Here is an 18,631-nt window from a genome sequence, read left to right on the forward strand (position 1 = left end):
GGGTCTAGTCCTCTGTAGTCACTCCTCTGCGCTCGCACTCAGACCCCTTGTATTTATCGATGCGGCCCCCTCTTCTTTCCCCACGCTCTTCGGAAATCAACTCCACCTCCTCCTCATTCTTCCAGGCCGGCCTCACGGTTCCTCCCTCCCTCAGCATCGGGGGAGTGCGGCTTCAGCCGGGACACACCTCTCTGGTGGAGCCCACCGTGGCACGGTCGTCTGAGCAGGGCTGCTGCACTTAACTTACACTCACAGAGAGGGATTGAGGAGAAAGAGGGGATGAGAAAGGGAGAGAACACAAAGAGAGAGAGAGAGAGAGAGAGAGAGAGAGAGAGAGAGAGAGAGAGAGAGAAAGAGAGACACACACAGGAAGCCAGTTACAGGGGGATGGCACAGTTTAAGTTTTAAACTGCTTTGGCAATGAACATGTTTGTTTTCCATGTCAATAAAGGTCTTTTGAGTTGCATTTAGAGTGAGCCTGTCTGGCTCTCACGTTCCCCTCTGTCTACCGGAACACGCCTCTCGTTTATTCCCCTTGTTTGTGTTCTGCTGCCTTTACCCCGTCTGTCCGTCTGCCCCTCTCGACAGCGTGTCTGTCTCTTCTCTGTCAGGCTGTCCTTCTTGTCCATCAGTCCGTCCCTCTTGTCCATGAGTCTTTCCCCGCAAACCTTCAAATCTGTCCCTCAAGCCTTCCAGTCTTTCCTTCTTCTCTTGTCAGTCTGTCCCTCTTGTCCATGAGTCTGTCCCTTAAGTCTTCCAGTCTTTCCTTCTTCTCTGGTCAGGCTGTTCCTCTTGGCAGCCTGTCTATCTCTAGTCCATCAGTCTGTCCCTCTTGTCCATGAGTCTGGCCCTCAAGTCTTCTGTCTTTCCTTCTTCTCTGATCAGTCTGTTCCTCTTGGCAGCCTGTCTGTCTATTGTCATTCAGTCTGTCACTCTTGTCCATGAGGCTGTCCCTCAAGTCTTCCAGTCTTTCCTTTATCTCTTGTCAGTCTGTCCCTCTTGTTCATGAGTCTGTCCCTCAAGTCTTCCAGTCTTTCATTCTTCTCTGGTCAGTCTGTTCCCCTTGGCAGCCTGTCTGTCTCTTTGCATCAGTCTGTCCTTCAAGTCTTCCAGTGTTTCCTTTATCTCTTGTCAGTCTGTCCTTCTATCTGTCTTGTCTTCTGTGGGTCCGTCTTGTTCTCCTTTCCCTGACCAAACCACAAACACAGCCACACACAGACATTCTTACGCATACACACATTCTCACCCACACTGACGCACACACACACACACACACAGACAGTCAGACAGACAGAGTCTTATAAGCTGCAACATGTGTTTTAAATCTGATCCAGGCATCAGGGTTACGGGAATGCAGTGTGAACCACCAGCCCTGCCCTGCCAACAGCCCCGTTCTTGGGCACGGCCCGATACCAGCCACCCTGGGCCGGTCGAGGGGGGGAGTAGGCAGGGTGAGGTGAAGGGGAAACATCCACGACCTTGCCCTGCGGACATGTGATAGCATGCTAACAGCTTGTTCCTGGAGAGACCGCTAAGCCACGACAAAGTGACGAGACTGAGTAGGAAAATTACAGTTCAGTAATTGTGTACCTTTTTAAGGGACACAAAGAAACAGGATTGTGAGGCATAAAAAAACGATTCATCCAGTATGTGAAAAATTATCCCTTTAATGACATTGGGAATTATTTGACAAAACATTTCCTCCCTGGGATTATTTAATTACTCCAAAAAACCTTTACAATTCTAAAGCTATAATCAAACCTGGGTAGCTAAGTGCTGCGTGCCCTTCACAAAGGACAGAGAGCAGAGGAACCATAGGAACCGCAACAACAAGGTCAGTATTGCCTGCTTTCTATAAGCGGTTGTGCAAACAGTTGCAGTAGCTCCATTTATCACATTATATATCAAAGTGTTTTCTGAATTACACCAATTCAATGTTCACCATCATGAGCATGAGCACTTGAGAAGTCTGGGCTGAGAAAGATTTCAGTGGAGCCAGCGCCAAACCCTGCTCCTTCTCGGACCTCAGACCTTACACAACAACTGAATAAGAATGCAAGCAAAAAGTAAGTTGGAAAAACTGATCAAACAGTGATTAAAATAAAGTTCAACATGACATTGAAAACAAGATCAACTGAAACCCCAACTTAAAAAAAAAAGCTTAAATAAAACATTTAAAAAAACACCAATCCATTGTGTTGAACACATATTGCAAATGCCCACTGCAAATAAATGTAAACGTAAGAAGCATCAGCCACGTTATCGTGGTACATCACAGGCACGTCGCTACAGTCGATCTCTGATCTTGGACCTCCAGGTGACGGCCCTCTCAAAGCCATTGGTTCCGCTCTGGTAATCCCTGATGGCCTGAGAGATCTCTTCTTCTGTGGTCATGACGAACGGACCTAAAGGAGAGGCAGGGAGGGACAGCCCAGCATTACGTTATATATATATTTTATATTTAACGCTTTGGTTATTCTCAAACGGTTATGGATGGAGATGTAACATATTTTTGCAGTTAAAATGGAAACTGTACACAATGTAGACAACTGTATTGTCTAAGTCGACATTTTAATTGTTTGTTGGAGTTTTGAACTGCTTTTTGACCTGAATTCAGATCCGAATTCAGGTCAAAAAAGCACACGGATGTGCTGAACCCAGGGTAGTACCGTGTTGAACCACAGGCTCTCCTATCGGCTCCCCGGCGATAAGCACGAACCGAGCAGCTGCCGGGCCCTGTGTGATGCAAACAAGTGTTGGATGTTGAGGGTCACCTAGAGAACACTTGAGGATGAGTATCCTGAACCTTGAGTGCTAGGAAGAAACCATTCAGGAGTACATATAGGACCTTGTTTTCTGCTTTGACGCCGTCTCCCTCAGCAAAGAGCAAAGTGTAATGTGGCTCCACCAGCTGCTGGAGCTCATCCGGACCTGGGAGGTGAGAGATAGGGGAGGAACGACCACGCGATGAGGTCCTCTCAATGAGACGTTGTGGTCGTTGTGGTTGTGGTCATCACATTTGAGTGGATTTAATGTATATATTGGCCATAATGTCTACTTGTCTATGAGTTTTACATTTATTCTTGCGTCGAAAGTTCTGCAACAACCTCATTTCCCATCTTGGACTAATAAAGGACAAAAGATTAACTGTTTTCTGTTAATTAACAAGGCGTCCATTTTGTATCACAGACCCGTCAGTGACTTGAGTCCATCATACAAAATGGACACTGCTTGACCCTGAAGTCGCTAATCTAGAATCGTCACTCTCGTTGTGAACGAAGAAGAAACAAAGATCCATCTCCTTGCGGCCAGAGAACCGGCACCCATCTACACCAAACTAGTTGTGGTGGGAGGGTCTCAGTCCATTGGGTTTGGAGACCTGACCTGATTCAAGTCACGGCTCTAATATTACATTGTTTACAGGCTAGTTAAATACTTTGGTATTGGCAGACATCTGAGAGTGATTAGGGCCGGTTAGTGGGACCATACAGAGCAGAGTTTCTGTCTAATCAGATCATAATATAACCTAATGAGGAAGGCCAGAAGGAGGCTATATACCAAAGGAGCGGCATTTAAATGAGTTTGTTGCTTTCAAAACATCTCTCTTTCCACTCACTGCTTTCAAAGATAGACGATGAGACAGTTATTTGGTTATTTGATTGGAAGGTAGCATTCAGTAGTATTGGTGAGATATTTGGTTTAAGTTTGTTCATTTGAAACCCTTTCTGAAATAGTATTAAATTATAAACTGTGGTTAACTATGTAGATATAAAACCAATTATGTAATTTAATTTGGATTTAAACTGCAATTTAGTTTATTAGTATATAGTCTTGAAGCAAACAGGTTTCCGCTCCAAGTGAAATAATATACTCCTTTTTAAATAATGGTGTAAATAGGAGTTTGCTACATCACATTAACATCATGACCCACACATCCAGGGGCCAACTCTTACCAACATGAAGTGACCCTGACAGTGTGTAGATGAACGTTGTCCACCCTGGGAAAAACAGACGTTATGATTTTAAAAACTAGTTGGGTATAATCAGTAGTATAGTGGGAGTGTCCACCTAGATGTATGATGGATAGAGAAGCAACATTTGCTGCAGTCCAGTAAGTGGGCTTGTAGACTGATCTATCCAGCGTACATCTAGGTGGACATGCCCCCTTGTGATGTCACTAAAACACAGGGAAAGGCTGTAGTGGCTCACCACTCTCACACCTGCTGGCATAATATCACTACTTTAAGGAGGTGCCGTCAAATTATATGACCAGTTCTTCGAGACACACCACATTTTCCAACCGCTAGTATGCTCTCTCTCTTCCAGACAAAGACCCATTTAGTGAACCACCAAGATACTTTCAAACCCTTGCACAACAAAGTTCAACCGCATCAGTGAACAATATTAAGATAAGAAAAAGTAAAATAAAGAGATGTGAGAAAACACAGCTGTTTCGCCGAGAATTGTGACTTATAAATAAAAATCTTTATTTGTTCAAAAGGAACAAATAGAAGATGAGCCAGTAAGTAATTAATTATATCCTGTTTACAAATAAATACTTAGCAACAATGTAATCATAACACACATCACAATTAGTATCACACAGTGAAAATGGGTGGAAAAGGTTGAAAAACCCAAACAAATAAATTACAAACGATGACTTATTTAAAACCACAGAATGTATAGCGCCCCCTACCTGCAGGTACAGGCTGGACGTGTGCTGCCCCTGGCTGCAGCGTGAAGTCCAAGTACAGAGTAGGTGTCCTTGTGTACACCTTAGACTAGGAGACAAGAATACATATGATGAAGACATTATGGAAAGAATGTACTTCAGTCTCTCTCTCTCTCTCTCTCTCTCTCTCTCTCTCTCTCTCTCTCTCTCTCTCTCTCTCTCTCTCAGAACAGAGTAAAGTGATCAGCAGCACCAGAGTATGAATAGCAGACCAGATGCTTGAGGAGTTCAGTAAACTATTTCCGACGCACATGCCAGGTCACGAGGCCCCAGTCAAGCTGCCTCCCCGTGGGCGACCGCTAGACGACCACCTGCGACCACCATCGCTCGAGTGCACAGCTTACACGCAGTTGTCAACAAGGGACCAAGTCAACAGATATATACACAGTGTTTTTGTATGTGTGCATATGAGTGTGCTTCTCTTTGTGTGTGTGTGTGTGTGTGTGTGTGTGTGTGTGTGTGTGTGCTTGCGCAGGTGCGTGCGCTTGCATAGGTGCGTGCGTGCGTGCGTGCGTGCGTGTGCGTACCTTGGCCCCCAGGGCCTCCCCTGATATGACCGCGGCGCTGACCCCACCCTGGCTGGGTTTGGGGACGTCTCCGCTCCTGAGCTCCTGGTAGCACGGCTCCACCATCTTCTGGACGCGCGGCAGGTTCACCCACAGCTGCAGGCCCACCACCGGCTCCTCTGACACGGGCATCTCGGCGTGGAGCACCCCCCGCCCAGCGGTCATCCACTGGAGGGGGAGGAGGAGGAGGGGGAGGAGGAGGGGGAGGGGGAGGAGGGGGAGGAGGGGGAGGAGGGGGAGGAGGAGGAGGAGGGGGGGAGGAGGGGGGGAGGAGGGGGAGGGGGAGGAAGGGGAGGAGGAGGAGGAGGGGGGGAGGAGGAGGAGGGGGAGGGGGAGGAGGAGGAGGAGGGGGAGGAGGAGGAGGAGGGGGAGGAGGAGAAGGAGAGGGGGAGGGGGAGGGGGAGGAGGGGGAGGAGGAGGAGGAGGGGGAGGTGGAGGGGGAGGAGGGGGAGGAGGAGGGGGAGGAGGAGGAGGAGGAGGAGGGGGAGGGGGAGGAGGAGGAGATGGAGGAGGAGGAGGAGGGGGAGGGGGAGAGGGGGAGGAGGAGGAGGAGGGGGAGGGGGGAGGGGGAGGAGGAGGAGGGGGAGGGGGAGGAGGAGGGGGAGGAGGAGGAGGGGGAGGAGGAGGAGGAGGAGGGGGAGGAGGGGGAGGAGGAGGAGGAGGGGGAGGGGGAGGAGCGGGAGGGGGAGGGAGGAGGAAGAGGAGGCGAGGAGGAGAAGGAGGAGAAGAGGGTGGGGGAGGAGGGAGGAGGAGAAGCGGTAGGGGGGAGGAGGAGGAGGAGGTGGAGGGCGAGTAGGAGGAGCAGGAGAAGGAGGAAGAGGAGGAGGAGAAGAAGAGGAGGAGAAGGAGGAGAAGCGGTAGGGGGAGGAGGAGGAGGAGGAGGTGGAGGGCGAGCAGGAGGAGCAGGAGAAGGAGGAAGAGGAGAAGGAGGAGGAGGAGAGATTAGGATATGAAGAAGGTTTGAAAGAGTACATGTTGTCATGTATCAGATACATTCTGATGCATGATTCATATTAATCCGTCGTTTCAAAAACCTCCAAAGTTCATTGAGATCTAGCTCCTGTTAACAAGGGACAAATGGATAGAATAATATGTATTGATTTCTCATGCATGTATTGGACATGCATGAGAAGTAACAGGCTTTTACTTCGTTTCAAGGTCTGTCTGGCTGGCCACCTGTCTGCCTGTATGTCATTGTGGGTGTATACATTTATTTATAATCTGTCCAGTAGGGATTGGAGCGGAGGAACAGCATTGATTAAAGCTTGTATTGAGAGGCCAGTACTTTGTGTGTCTGCCAAGGAAATACAACACGCCGGCGAGATAATAAAACCGCTGCCAAGCACAAGCACTTTCACTGATTCATCCCAGAAGTGTGTGTGTGTGTGTGTGTGTGTGTGTGTGTGTGTGTGTGTTTGTGTATGTGTGTTGTTTCTCTTTTCTGAACACCCCAACATCGCTCAGGGCTGCATGCTAACACTGGATGTTGTAACATCCAGCTACATTATGACAGCTCTTCTGAGCGTTCAGAGCGACGGTGTTTCTCCAGAGCTTGCTGTGTTTGTTTTTTTTTATCACTATTCAAAACCTTGTGTACCTCATTGACCACGCGTGAACACACAACCTCAATCCCTCTCCAAAATGCGTACTGACTCAGAGTGACATTGCTACATCAGGGTTGACGTCACGCTACGCTCACCTGTAAGTCGCCCGCAGACAGCTTGCCTGAGTGGCCGCAGAAGTCCTCGTGGGCGGAGCTTCCCTCCAAGACGTAGGTCACCTGGTGGAAACAAGACCGAAGGGCAGAAAGACACCATGCATCATTCTTACCATACATTCATGACTGCTGTCATCACAATAGGGCGACAATATGCCATATGCCCTATGTTCAAAATAGAAAACATTTATTATAAACAAATTATTAATAATGCAATGACTTGCAATTCAACAACTCGGCTACAATGGTGGTGTATTGATGCAATGTACAAATATGACACCTTCCTTGAACACCGATATCTGTGCTGTCGTTCATTCATTCACTTAACAGATGCCTTCATCCAAAGGGACTCACAGGGACCACAGATCAACACGTCACTAAGGAGCAGGAAGGGGGTGGCAGGGAGTACAGATGTAGGTCCCGAAGGCGCAGGTAGGGGTCGGTGTGCCGCGCTGAGGGAGGCCTACATCGCGTAGGTAGAACCAAACACACACGCATACGTCGGCCTCCCAGCGGTCAGCGCGGACAGGAAGACCAGCACGAGGTCGGGGCTCAAACATCTGCTTTCCGGGAGGGGGGGGGGGGGGGGGGGGGGGGGGGGGGGGAGGAAGCGATCTGACCAACCGCGGCGTGTCTACACAGCTGTGTGATTTTAGAGGTCATGTGACCAGACGAGTCAGCACACCTGCTGAAAGGCATGCTGGGAGATAAGAGCTTCAAGGCCGGCGGGCGGCGCTACGCAGTTCATTCAGGGACCCGTGTTCCAGACGGAGCCCCAGAAGGGCCCTGTGTTCTGAATGAACCCCCAGACAGAGCCCCAGAAGGGCCCCGTGTTCTGAATGAACCCCCAGACAGAGCCCCAAGAAGGGCCCCGTGTTCTGAATGAACCCCCAGACAGAGCCCCAGAAGGGCCCCGTGTTCTGAATGAACCCCCAGACAGAGCCCCAGAAGGGCCCCGTGTTCTGAATGAACCCCCAGACAGAGCCCCAAGAAGGGCCCCGTGTTCTGAATGAACCCCCAGACAGAGCCCCAGAAGGGCCCCGTGTTCTGAATGAACCCCCAGACAGAGCCCCAGAAGGGCCCCGTGTTCTGAATGAACCCCCAGACAGAGCCCCAAGAAGGGCCCCGTGTTCTGAATGAACCCCCAGACAGAGCCCCAGAAGGGCCCCGTGTTCTGAATGAACGCCCAGACAGGCAGAAGGAGGAATGGATCTGCCTTACAACCCTGGTTCGGAGGCGTGTGTGTGTGTGTGTCTAAACATGAGTGTGTGTGTGTGCGTGTTTGTGTGTCTGTATCTATGTGTGTGTGTCTGTCTGTATCTATGTGTGTGCGTGTGTGTCTGTGTCTATGTGTGTCTGTATCTATGTGTGTGTGTGTGTGTCTGTGCTCGCGCGCGTGTGTGTGTCTATCCATGCGTATGCGTATATGTACCTAAGCATGTGCGTGTCTGTTTCATTGCAGTGTGTGTGGTGATTTATTTGTGTATGGGTGTGCGTGCATCCAATTTCTATGTGTGCTTCCATTTCTATGGGTGCTTCCTTTTGTGTGTGTGTGTGTGTGTGTGTGTGTGTGTGTGTGTGTGTGTGTGTGTGTGTGTGTGTGTGTGTGTGTGTGTGTGTGTGCCTGCGTCCTTGTGTGTGTGCGTCCATGTCTGTGGGTGTGTGTGTGGGGGGATGTTTTACAAGCTGAGTATAGGGAGTGTGAATGAATTGAGTCATCTGGGTTGAATATAGTGAACAGTCAATGTTTTTTTCACAGGACATTATTGAAGGAGGGGAAAAACAACTACTGCACGTGTTAGATTTAGTTGTTGACTTTGGGAACTGTTTAATTATTTAAAATAATATAAAGGGGGGGGGAGGGGGTATAACTATGTGAGTTGTCATAAATTGTTACTGATCGTGTTCCTAATCAGACACAGTCTCTCTGCTATTGATTTTGCGGTTCAGGATATGAATAAACGGAACGGAAAAAAAATATTAAGCGGATATTTATTAATGTCATAAATGAGTTATTCCACGACCGACAACCGCCACATAAAGGGAACAAGGGAAATGCGTAGCAGGCAGTACATGTTCAGCCCAAAGTTCAAGGTCGCAATACAAATTGTCACAACGTATTCAATATAGGCCTTGTAAAAAGAGACATTATAACAGTGTTGACATTTAATCCTCAAATTTTCAGTAATATCGTTGGTACACCTTCTTGCAAATGGGGTCAGTGTTGGCCTGAAAACTCAGTTTATTGCCAATAAAAGTCCCAGGGTAGACAACCTATAGCTGGCCATCTCAGTGACTTAACAGCGGCATCTACTGGCGTACACTAAGATTGCGGTTAACAATGGACAGTTATCCTTTTAAAGTAAAGGTCTACCAACACCATGCCTCACTGGGCAATAGACCTACAGCCCATGAGTGGAACAAATAAAGAAAAAGTTGAATCCAAATGAAATGGGCTTACCGTCTCAAACCCTCTGTGAGGGTGATCGGGGAAGCCTGCTGGCTTGCTCAGCCGAAATTCGTCCAACATCAGGAAAGGATCCAAGTTCCTGAGCTGTGAGCAAACAAAAAGCAGTTCAATGACGCAACATAGAGAGAGGAAATGATAAGGCATGACATGGCTCCGTCACGTTTGCAAGCATGTTTACCACTCAACTGTACAATGAGGCAAACTTACTTCAGTTTTATTACTTACTACTGTAGTGCTTTCAACCGTGATATTTTTTGTTTTTTTCCCTCCTAGCGTACGTAGATTGCACATCTGTACAATATCAGAAAATGATAAGACTGCACACATTAAAGAGTATATAAAAGGGCCGTGATCTACCTCCTTCCTCCCAACGCTCCTCCGAACTCGGGCACCACCTCCCTCCACCTCCCTCCACCTCCCTCCACCTCCCTCCACCTCCCTCCACCTCCCTCCACCTCCCACCACCTCCCTCCACCTGCTCCACGCTCAGAACCGTCCGGTCAACCTTCTTGATCTTCATCGTGTAGCACACAGATGGGCCTTGACACACCTTTTGAGACAAAGCAATCGATCAGTAGGTCCTTACCTGGCTTCACTGATGTGTATGAAGTTACATTTTGTGTAAACAAAGGATTATCTTCATGCAGCAGACCAAACTTCGTGATTCCTGCAAACCTTACATGTTAAACTATTTACAAGGATGGTTTAATGTGTAAGATTTGCAAGTGGAAAAAAGGGTTGGATGGATTTTCCTTTTGCATAGTCATGATGACTGTGCAGAAAATATGGTACAGCCAGCCACAACTGCTCAATGATGGCTCGATCAGTTACTCCTTAGGAAATCACATCATCTGAATTCACCATTCAGATGATGTGATTTTCTCTTTGAATAATTGTAATAGGCTTAATGTTTTTCATTTTAAACTTGGGTAAAGACTGAAGCAAAACACCAGAAATTCACGAGTAGCACTATGAAACTAATTTGCATTGTGTATTCAATCATGTGAACTGTAATCCCATACACCAAACGGAGTCTCTAGAGTAGGCTGCAGAAACCAGACCCCTCAAGGTAAATTCGACAAACCCGGCAACCTGTGACCATTCAGCCCCACCAGACCCACCTGAGAGGAGGTGTTTAATATTCATGAGTACATTTATTAATCCATTATTTTGAACAACGTTGAAATCCATTCATCGTTCTCAATTAGAGATGGCTGAATATCATGCACTGTATAGGTCTACAATTGTACTCTAATCTAGTGTGTAGTAGCCTATAGAATATAAAATATAAACGAGTTCGATGCCTGCCTTCTATTTTGACGTATTTGCCCGGAGCAACGAACAAGAATTATTGTTAAAATAAATTTGCTGAAGTTAAATGCAAAAAAAGAATATACTTTACACGATAGGTTGTGAGTTTTTATTGTCGCGGCAGCAGAGTGTGTTTACAATCCGGGAATCAGGAAGAGGGCGTGGCCTAACTACGTGGCCGTCCAGCCGGTAAAGGGTTGAGAACTGTGTATATATATATATATATATATATATATATATATATATATATATATACATATATATATATATATATATATATATATATATATGTATGTATGTATGTATGTATGTATGTGTATATGTATACATATATATATATATATATATATATATATATGCAGGGTGTGATTTGTGAAAAAACCAGAGGGGGGGATAATTGAGAAACATTTTAAAATGTTTCAAAATGAAGACGGACCCTGTGTATTTTGGTTGTTAATTATTACGATGTAATGGTGAAAATACTTTGGGTGGGGGGGATAATTTTTATCCCCACCGAGGATAAAAATAATTCAGCAGAGGGTAGGACGTGTAAACCAGAGGGGGGGATAATCCCCACCATCCCCACCGGCAAATCGCACCCTGTATATATGTATACATATATATATATATATATGTATATATGTATGTATGTGTATATGTATACATAAATGGATTCAAATTCAACTGTAAGTTCATGGAATTTCTGAATTGTGTATTTAAAGTGGACTAAATATTAAAGCTGAATTGAATAACCGTAACACTAACAGTAACATAACACATTCAAATCATCCCAATGAGGATCAAACACTACCGATCCACAGAATCATCCTCTTCATCGTCGTCATCCTCCTTACAGCCACATCAGGCCGTGCATCTGCTGGACGTATGATTCGAGCAGGGGCGCATAGCTGTGCAGTTGCGTGTTCGATTCCACCCCGATAAGTCTGGCGCGCCGCCGCATGATGTCCGCTGCGATGCGCAGGCTGGCCGCCTGTCCTCCCGCCAAGTTCACTGCATGAGGTCCCACCTGTCGCCAGGAGCAGCGAGGCGGGAGACAGAACCAGCTGTGAGCGGTGAGGGGAACATTTGTTCTGAAGATGAGCCAAATGGTATTTCTATAGCCTTTAAACACATGTGCAGTCGAGTCCCTCTGATCTTTAGCCTTAACCGCAGTTACAGTCTCGGCAAATGTATTTCTATAACCGCTAATCAGTTACAGTCCAAAAGTGTTTCATAACCTTTTTCAAAATTAAACTTACACATCTTTAATCGTATTCCTCCATTTAACGTCTCCAAATTAAACCTTAACTTTACACTTTGACTCTCTGCACTATTTATTATTATAACTATATAATAATTATTATTATAATATCTTTCATCATTACGGTGTCCTATTGTTGATATTTATTACATGGTCCAGCGTTGCTGTGGGGATCGGAACAAAGATCAATGTCGGAGGGAGAAACGGCTAAACCAAACCAAACCCACCTGGAGGGCCGCGTACTGGCCCATCACATAGAGCGGGCAGCCAGGGGCCCACTGCAGGGCTGGGGTCACACAGGGCCAGCCCTCCATCACCTGCAAGAGACCCGGCGGAGCCACGCAGGGGGGGGTTGATTAGGTGATCAACTGACTCTCAATGTCAGACGACACTGCTTTCTACGTTTAAGTGATACTGCTTGCTATATTCAATGACACCGCTTTCTATGTATTTGTGTTTTCAAATGACACCTTGCCTTGCCTGTGATCGATTCATTCATTCAAACAATTCTCCATCCATTCCTCGCCCATGAATTCACCCCTCCCTCCGTCCCTCCTCCATCTATCCACAACGTGCCTGTATAGGGTACTCCTTCATGACCCCAGAGAGCAGCGGGTCGTGTCTGGCGTCCAGCTTGCAGCCTGTAGCCAACCAGACGCGGTCCCCGGTCCATCCGGAGCCATCACACAGAGCCGCGCTCCACACCTGTCTCCTGTAGCACCACTTGGCCTCGCTCACCTGGGGACGAGACCGCCGCCCACGTGAGACAGAGTCATTTACCTAACCAATCGTTTCACCACCACTAATATCCTTTCATCTTCGCTTCAGCATGTTAGACACCTTTGTGAGCGCATTAGACTTCCCTAATTGACGTAGATTGCACATCCCTACGTCATTAGAAAATTATTAGATTGCACAATTGATTAAAAAATAGGCCTTAATCAGAAAAAAATGCAAGAAATAATAATTCTGCATGACAAATAATTCTGCTATAGCCTATTATAATCGTGACAATGCAACCCATAGACCAACATACTGTGGCGACCACAGGTGTAGACGCTCATTCAGTTGCGCAAGGGATTCTGGGGGGTTCATTTATCCTGGGGGGTTGGAACCTTTCGGGAACAGTGTGGTTGTTGGGTTGAGTGGGGTTAATGGGTTGGGGTAGGTAATTAGTTGTGTGTTGTTGAGCGTTGACATGTTGTGTGCATCGTTGCCGCCACCGTCACCGAGAGTGACGTGTTTGTTTACTGGGTGCACTGGTTTCCGTGTTTGTGGTTGGTCGTTAATAAAGGCAGTCCGTAGTCGTGCAGTGTATGGGGCACGGAACTGCATAATTGGTTGAACCTGGGCTCCCTTGATTCTCGCTCAGAGCAAATAAATTCACCTGTGTCACACGCACCTCTCTATATTAGCAGAAGTGTTGTTCAACTTGACTGTGTTGTTCAACTATGACTGCATTCGCTTTATGGACACCGTCGGTGGCAGTCATAAGGGAGAACTGTTTTTGAACCTCTTGGGCTGCCACTCCTACCTGGCAGTAGGTCTTAAGGTCCACCCGCCCGCTCTGTATGTAGGGCTTCAGCTGGACGTAGGCCTCGGGGCTCACCGCTCCGCCCTTCCTGGCCTGCCGGATCATGGCCAGCCGGCGGTGCAGGCTCTTCTCCCCGTAGAACTGGCTGAGGTGGGCGCGTCCGTCCAGCTTGATGCCGTGCTCCACGTGTGAGTACCGCCCTACCAGGCCCTCCACGTCGCCCACGTCAAACTGCTTCAACTGCGGCAGGAGAAGCGACAAGATTAGTTTGGCGATAGGACAATAAAACCATCTTGAATCTTGAAGCGGAGCAGCATCATGTCGTCATTGCGGTCCCGTGGTGGGGCTGAGTCATCTGGTCGTTTGTTGCTGTAACAGCTGAAGCATCATTTTCCCGTGGTTCTTTCCTGATTTGCATCACAGAAGATCGTCAGGGATATTCCCTGGTTATTTGATGTTTTTAGATCCTGTCCATCACTTTAATGTTTCTTTTAGAACCAGAGGATATAGCACATCGATGCGTGGTCGGGCTAATCTCTGTGCCTACCTGAAGGTGTTTCCTCATCACCCAGGTCACATGACTGGCTCCTTGCTCCAGGGCGATGGACACGATATGGGCGCTGGTCAGACCCCCTCCCACCACCATCAGCCTCTGGCCCGCCTCACACACCCGGCCCACGTCTGCGCTCAGCCCTGGGGACCCACACAAGCACACTGTGTTATTCACGGTTGTCCTAGCTCAGGTTTGTGTTGGCTTGTGTATACTCTGGGATCCAGCAGTCCTACTGTGCTATAGCGGACCTTGGGGGGGGGGGTAACCGCAGAGCGCACGGGCAGAAAACCAAAAAGTCAAAGGGCTGGAGTTATGCCTTGTTCCCTGTTTTGGAACGGAGAAGTACTGAGAACTCATTGGCTTCAGATCCCCTTTCTGAAATCAAAGCAAAAAAAAAGCATATTCCTGCAGAGGCCAGCCCACACGGCTGTGATAGGAAGCATTTGTGTTTGTATTTGTATTTGTGTTTGTATTTGTATTTGCTGTTAATATTAAGTTTTTTAAAATGAAGTCCTGCAGCAGGTTAAGGTGAGCCAAACCCCCGGACTCCAACTTTACAAAATACTTTCAGGTGTCACTGATTCACAGGCCACAGGGCTATCACAGAACCCCTGTTCACAGTCCTCCAATTCACTTTGTTGACCCTAACACGGGTAACCAGCTAATACCAGGTTATACCTGCAACGGCATGGGTTTGACCTCTAGACGGAGTCATCGAATGCAAACCAATCTACTAGTGGTGTAAGGAAGGGGTTGGTCTCCTTTGATGAGCTTCAACTCCCCTCACCTGCGTGCCGGGCGCTGGCCAGGTGATGCATGAGGCTGACGCTGTGTTGCAGACGCTCCTCCGGGTAGTCCTCCGAGATGCCCTCCACCCAACCGGGGATGTTGGCCATCTGGGCCCGAGTCGGCCCCGTCGCCAGCACCACCTGCCGGGCCTCCATCGTGACCCCCCCTTGGAGAAGCACCCGGAAGAACTTCACCCTCCTCGTCCTGACACCCTCGCCGTCTCGCTCACTGTCCCTCGCCCCTCCCGCCCCTACCTCCTTCTCCTCCTCCACCTCCTTCTCCTCCACCTCCTTCTCCTTCTCCTCCTCCCCCTCCTTCTCCTCCTCCACCTCCTCCTCCTCCACCACCTCTTCCTCCTCCCCCTCCTTTTCCTCCACCTCTTCCTCCTCCACCTCCTCTGATGCATCATGACCATGCAGGTCTTTCTCCTCCTCTTCCTGCTCCATCATCACAGGGGTGATGGAGTCCACGGTTCCCTCCAGCAGCACCCTGTCCAGCCTGTATCTCTCCACCTGTATGTACGGAAGCACTCGTCACACAGAGCGAGCGAACGCTTCATAACGCTGCTCTTTGTGATCCACCGCCGTATGTTTACCACTTTGAGGATTCATTCAATTATGATTATTTTAAGAGTTAGTATTTTAATTAGACTTTAATATATTATACATATATTAAAGATATTATCAATAAAATTAACACTGAGTGTTTAAAATATATTAATATAACCATTATCATTATTTGGTAAGCTGGTCAGTTAATTGTTTATTTTGGTTGTATTATTTATTTGTTTTTAGTTAGTTGGTTTGGTAGGGTACAACTTCTGAAATTTTCTCGGGAAGAAGCAAACATCAGACCCTTTGATTGTGATTTTTCTCTAACATTAGGCGATGGTTTGTGTGTGTGTGTGTGTGTGTGTGTATGAGTGCGTGTGCATGTGTGCGTGTGTGTGTGTGTGTGTGTCACTGCAGAGGAAACAATGACAGGCACTCAGGGTTCCATGCTTTAGTGAGGATTTATGTTCATAACACTCATACAGTCAGTGCTGAGCGGTTGATAGAAACACAGGAGAGCCTATAGACCGTAAATAGCTTCGCTGGCTAGCTATTTCTCATATTTTACGCTCCATGACGTACGACACACACATATTGTAAATGATTGACACAGACACACATGCACACTCATAAAAATGCACACTCACACACACAAACACACAAACACCCCCTCACCCCGCCTCCCCCCATCCCCCTCCCCCGACACACAAACACACACACCAGACACACACAAACGCACAAACAACCCCCTCACCCCCCCCCCCCCCCCCCCCCCCCCCCCCCACACACACACACACACACACACATGCATGCATATACACACAAATGCTATACACACAGGCACACCCACAACCCCATGGCTCCGACCTGCTCCTTGAAGAAGTCCACAGAGAGTCCTGTCCCTGGCAGGCAGACGGACAGGTTCCTCTTCAGGCTGCTGGACATGTGCAGGCGCCTCTGCTCCTTCCTGCCCAGCCGAGAGTCACTGAAGTAGGCGTTCTCGTCCAGGATGAAGCCCAGGTCGGGGAGACTCTGGAGCTCCGCTGTCCGCCCCTGACGCACCGTGAAGTCCTGCAGGGCCTTCTGGGAAATCACCAGCCAACACACTTCACACACATACACTACACACCGGCCAACACAGTGCAGACCGGCCAACACACTTCACACCAGCCAACACACTACACACACACACACACACACATACACACACTACACACCAGCCAACACACTACACACACAAACACACACACACGCTACACACAAGCCAGCACACCAGAGACACACAAACACTACACACCAGCCAACACATTATACACCAGCCAACACACTACTCACACACACACAGTACACACCAGCCAAAACATGCACACAAACACTACACACCAGCCAACACACTATACACAAGCCAACACACTACACACACATACTACCCACTACAGTTTTAAGGGACGAACTGGTTACGGGTACAAATACAATTGACTTGACCCAAATTCTCTCACTCACATTCACCCTTTCAACTTTAGCTGGAGGTCAAGTTTGGGTGTGTGTGTGTGTGTGTGTGTGTGTGTGTGTGTGTGTGTGTGTGTGTGTGTGTGTGTGTGTGTGTGTGTGTGTGCATGTATGTGTCTGTGTGTGTGTACTTTGGTGAAGTGGGCGTAATGGAGAAGGCTGTGTGAGCTTGTGTTTGTGTGTGTGTGTGTGTGTGTGTGTGTGCGTGCGTGTGTGTGCGTGCGTGCGTGTGTGTGTGTGTGTGTGCGTGTGTGTACCTTGTTAAAGGGGTCTGTGTGGACGAGGGTGTGTGAGCGCAGGTGAGGGATGTTCAGAGCAGCGAACTGACTCTCCCACAGAGACGCCCACGTTCCATAGGAGTCTACCACCCTGAGGTCCAGGGCGGCGGGGGTACCCCCCTCCGCTGGTAGCGTCCACTCTTCAACTCTCTGCTCTGCAAGCAACACAGAACCAAGGGTCAAGGGTCAAGGTCAAGGTCAAGGTAACCTTTATTATCCAAGTAGGAAATTCATGTGGTCCACCATTATACGCTCCATTGTTATACAGCCTGCTGTATAGCATTAAAAAAACATACAAAACATTAAAAAAAAAAAACAAGGACAAGACAGACAGAGCAGTATAGAAAAAGTGACGAGCATGTATGAGTAAATAAAATAGTAAAACAGTAAAATAGTAAAATAGTCACTGGTCCTACACAACTGAAGATAGCGCCTGACGGTAAATATAGCTAGACATTGGGCTAACTAAGTTTTAATTTTGTTGTCCCCTATTTATGAACTCTAAAAACAGGATATGACTGGCATTATCTTTAATTAAACTACAGTCCCTTCTTTAAATTACATCTGATTGACAAAAATGATGTTAAGATTTGGAGATGCTCATTTATAGCATTTCACTTAACTTACCTAGCCTTACCTCTTCAGACGTACAGTTACAGATGTGTATTAGTTTGGAACCTCTTAGACTAAGTTGACGACAAAAGCGAAGCACATTATACTCGCGTTACCCGCGAGAAGTTGCTTGCGTGAACCGCAAACTTTGCGAGCATTAAGCTATTTAGCATTCTCCCCAAAATTCCATTATTTAAACTCAATCATACACGCGAATGAGGCCAATTAGAGTTGTTTATGCAACTAGAATAAGTATAGTTGACAAATCTAAGTTCTAAAGTAAGTATACTTACTAACTAAGTATAGTTCTAAATCTTTTTTTTAGAAAGTGACAGAATGGCGTAGATGGCCGGGCTGACGATCATAGAACAAATATTACTGCGACAAATATTTTGGGTTCACTGCCTTTGTAGTTGTTGTGCCATTATGTTGAAAGTCATCAAGAAGGAAGTTGAATTCATGCGTCAGGTGCTTTTCTTATGAATGAATCGTCATGGGTGTACTTTTTTTTTTATAACAAATTCATCAGAGCAGCCATACTAGCGGGGGCTTTCCTCCTGTCCCTCCTGCCTCTGGACTGAGTCTGACCCCTGGGACGGCGTTGCCTGGGTTCGAGGCCCTGGAGCAAAAGGTCCTGCTGGGCGGGTGTGGAGTCATCTGCAGGCTGGGGGTCAGGGGGCGGAGTTGATAGCAGGCTGGCCAAGGTCAAGGCGTGGGGACCTCCCCCTATTATTAATACATCGATCAT

The 18,631-nt window shown here is 47.7% G+C and overlaps 2 protein-coding genes across 6 annotated transcripts; both read right to left on the reverse strand.

The window, feature by feature from the left end:
• Nucleotides 1-1,647: 1,647 nt before the first annotated feature.
• Nucleotides 1,648-10,934, reverse strand: pir (pirin). 5 transcript variants are annotated; one of them, XM_079736843.1, is made up of 10 exons: nt 10,607-10,934; nt 9,991-10,035; nt 9,477-9,569; nt 6,998-7,078; nt 5,260-5,466; nt 4,697-4,781; nt 3,954-3,998; nt 2,849-2,931; nt 2,670-2,736; nt 1,648-2,405 (listed from the first exon to the last, which is right to left on the reverse strand). In XM_079736843.1, exons 2-10 carry the CDS (start codon nt 10,003-10,005, stop codon nt 2,287-2,289), a joined length of 795 nt encoding a protein of 264 aa, XP_079592969.1. In that variant the 5' UTR covers nt 10,006-10,035; nt 10,607-10,934; the 3' UTR covers nt 1,648-2,286. The 5 variants fall into 5 exon arrangements, with proteins under 5 accessions (XP_079592969.1, XP_079592967.1, XP_079592970.1 ...); XM_079736841.1 differs by having other exon boundaries at nt 9,961-10,035; XM_079736844.1 differs by having other exon boundaries at nt 10,888-10,929.
• Nucleotides 10,935-11,646: 712 nt separating this feature from the next.
• LOC307076132 (uncharacterized protein) lies at nt 11,647-18,631 on the reverse strand (the record flags this gene model as incomplete). Its single annotated transcript, XM_079737016.1, has 10 exons — nt 11,647-11,823; nt 12,285-12,404; nt 12,634-12,795; nt 13,592-13,831; nt 14,139-14,284; nt 14,932-15,099; nt 15,346-15,445; nt 16,352-16,567; nt 17,251-17,426; nt 18,424-18,631. 10 exons carry the CDS (start codon nt 18,629-18,631, stop codon nt 11,647-11,649), a joined length of 1,713 nt encoding a protein of 570 aa, XP_079593142.1.

This window comes from Pollachius pollachius (assembly GCF_949987615.1).
Source record: "Pollachius pollachius genome assembly, chromosome: 5".
Classification (NCBI taxonomy): Eukaryota; Metazoa; Chordata; class Actinopteri; order Gadiformes; family Gadidae; genus Pollachius; species Pollachius pollachius.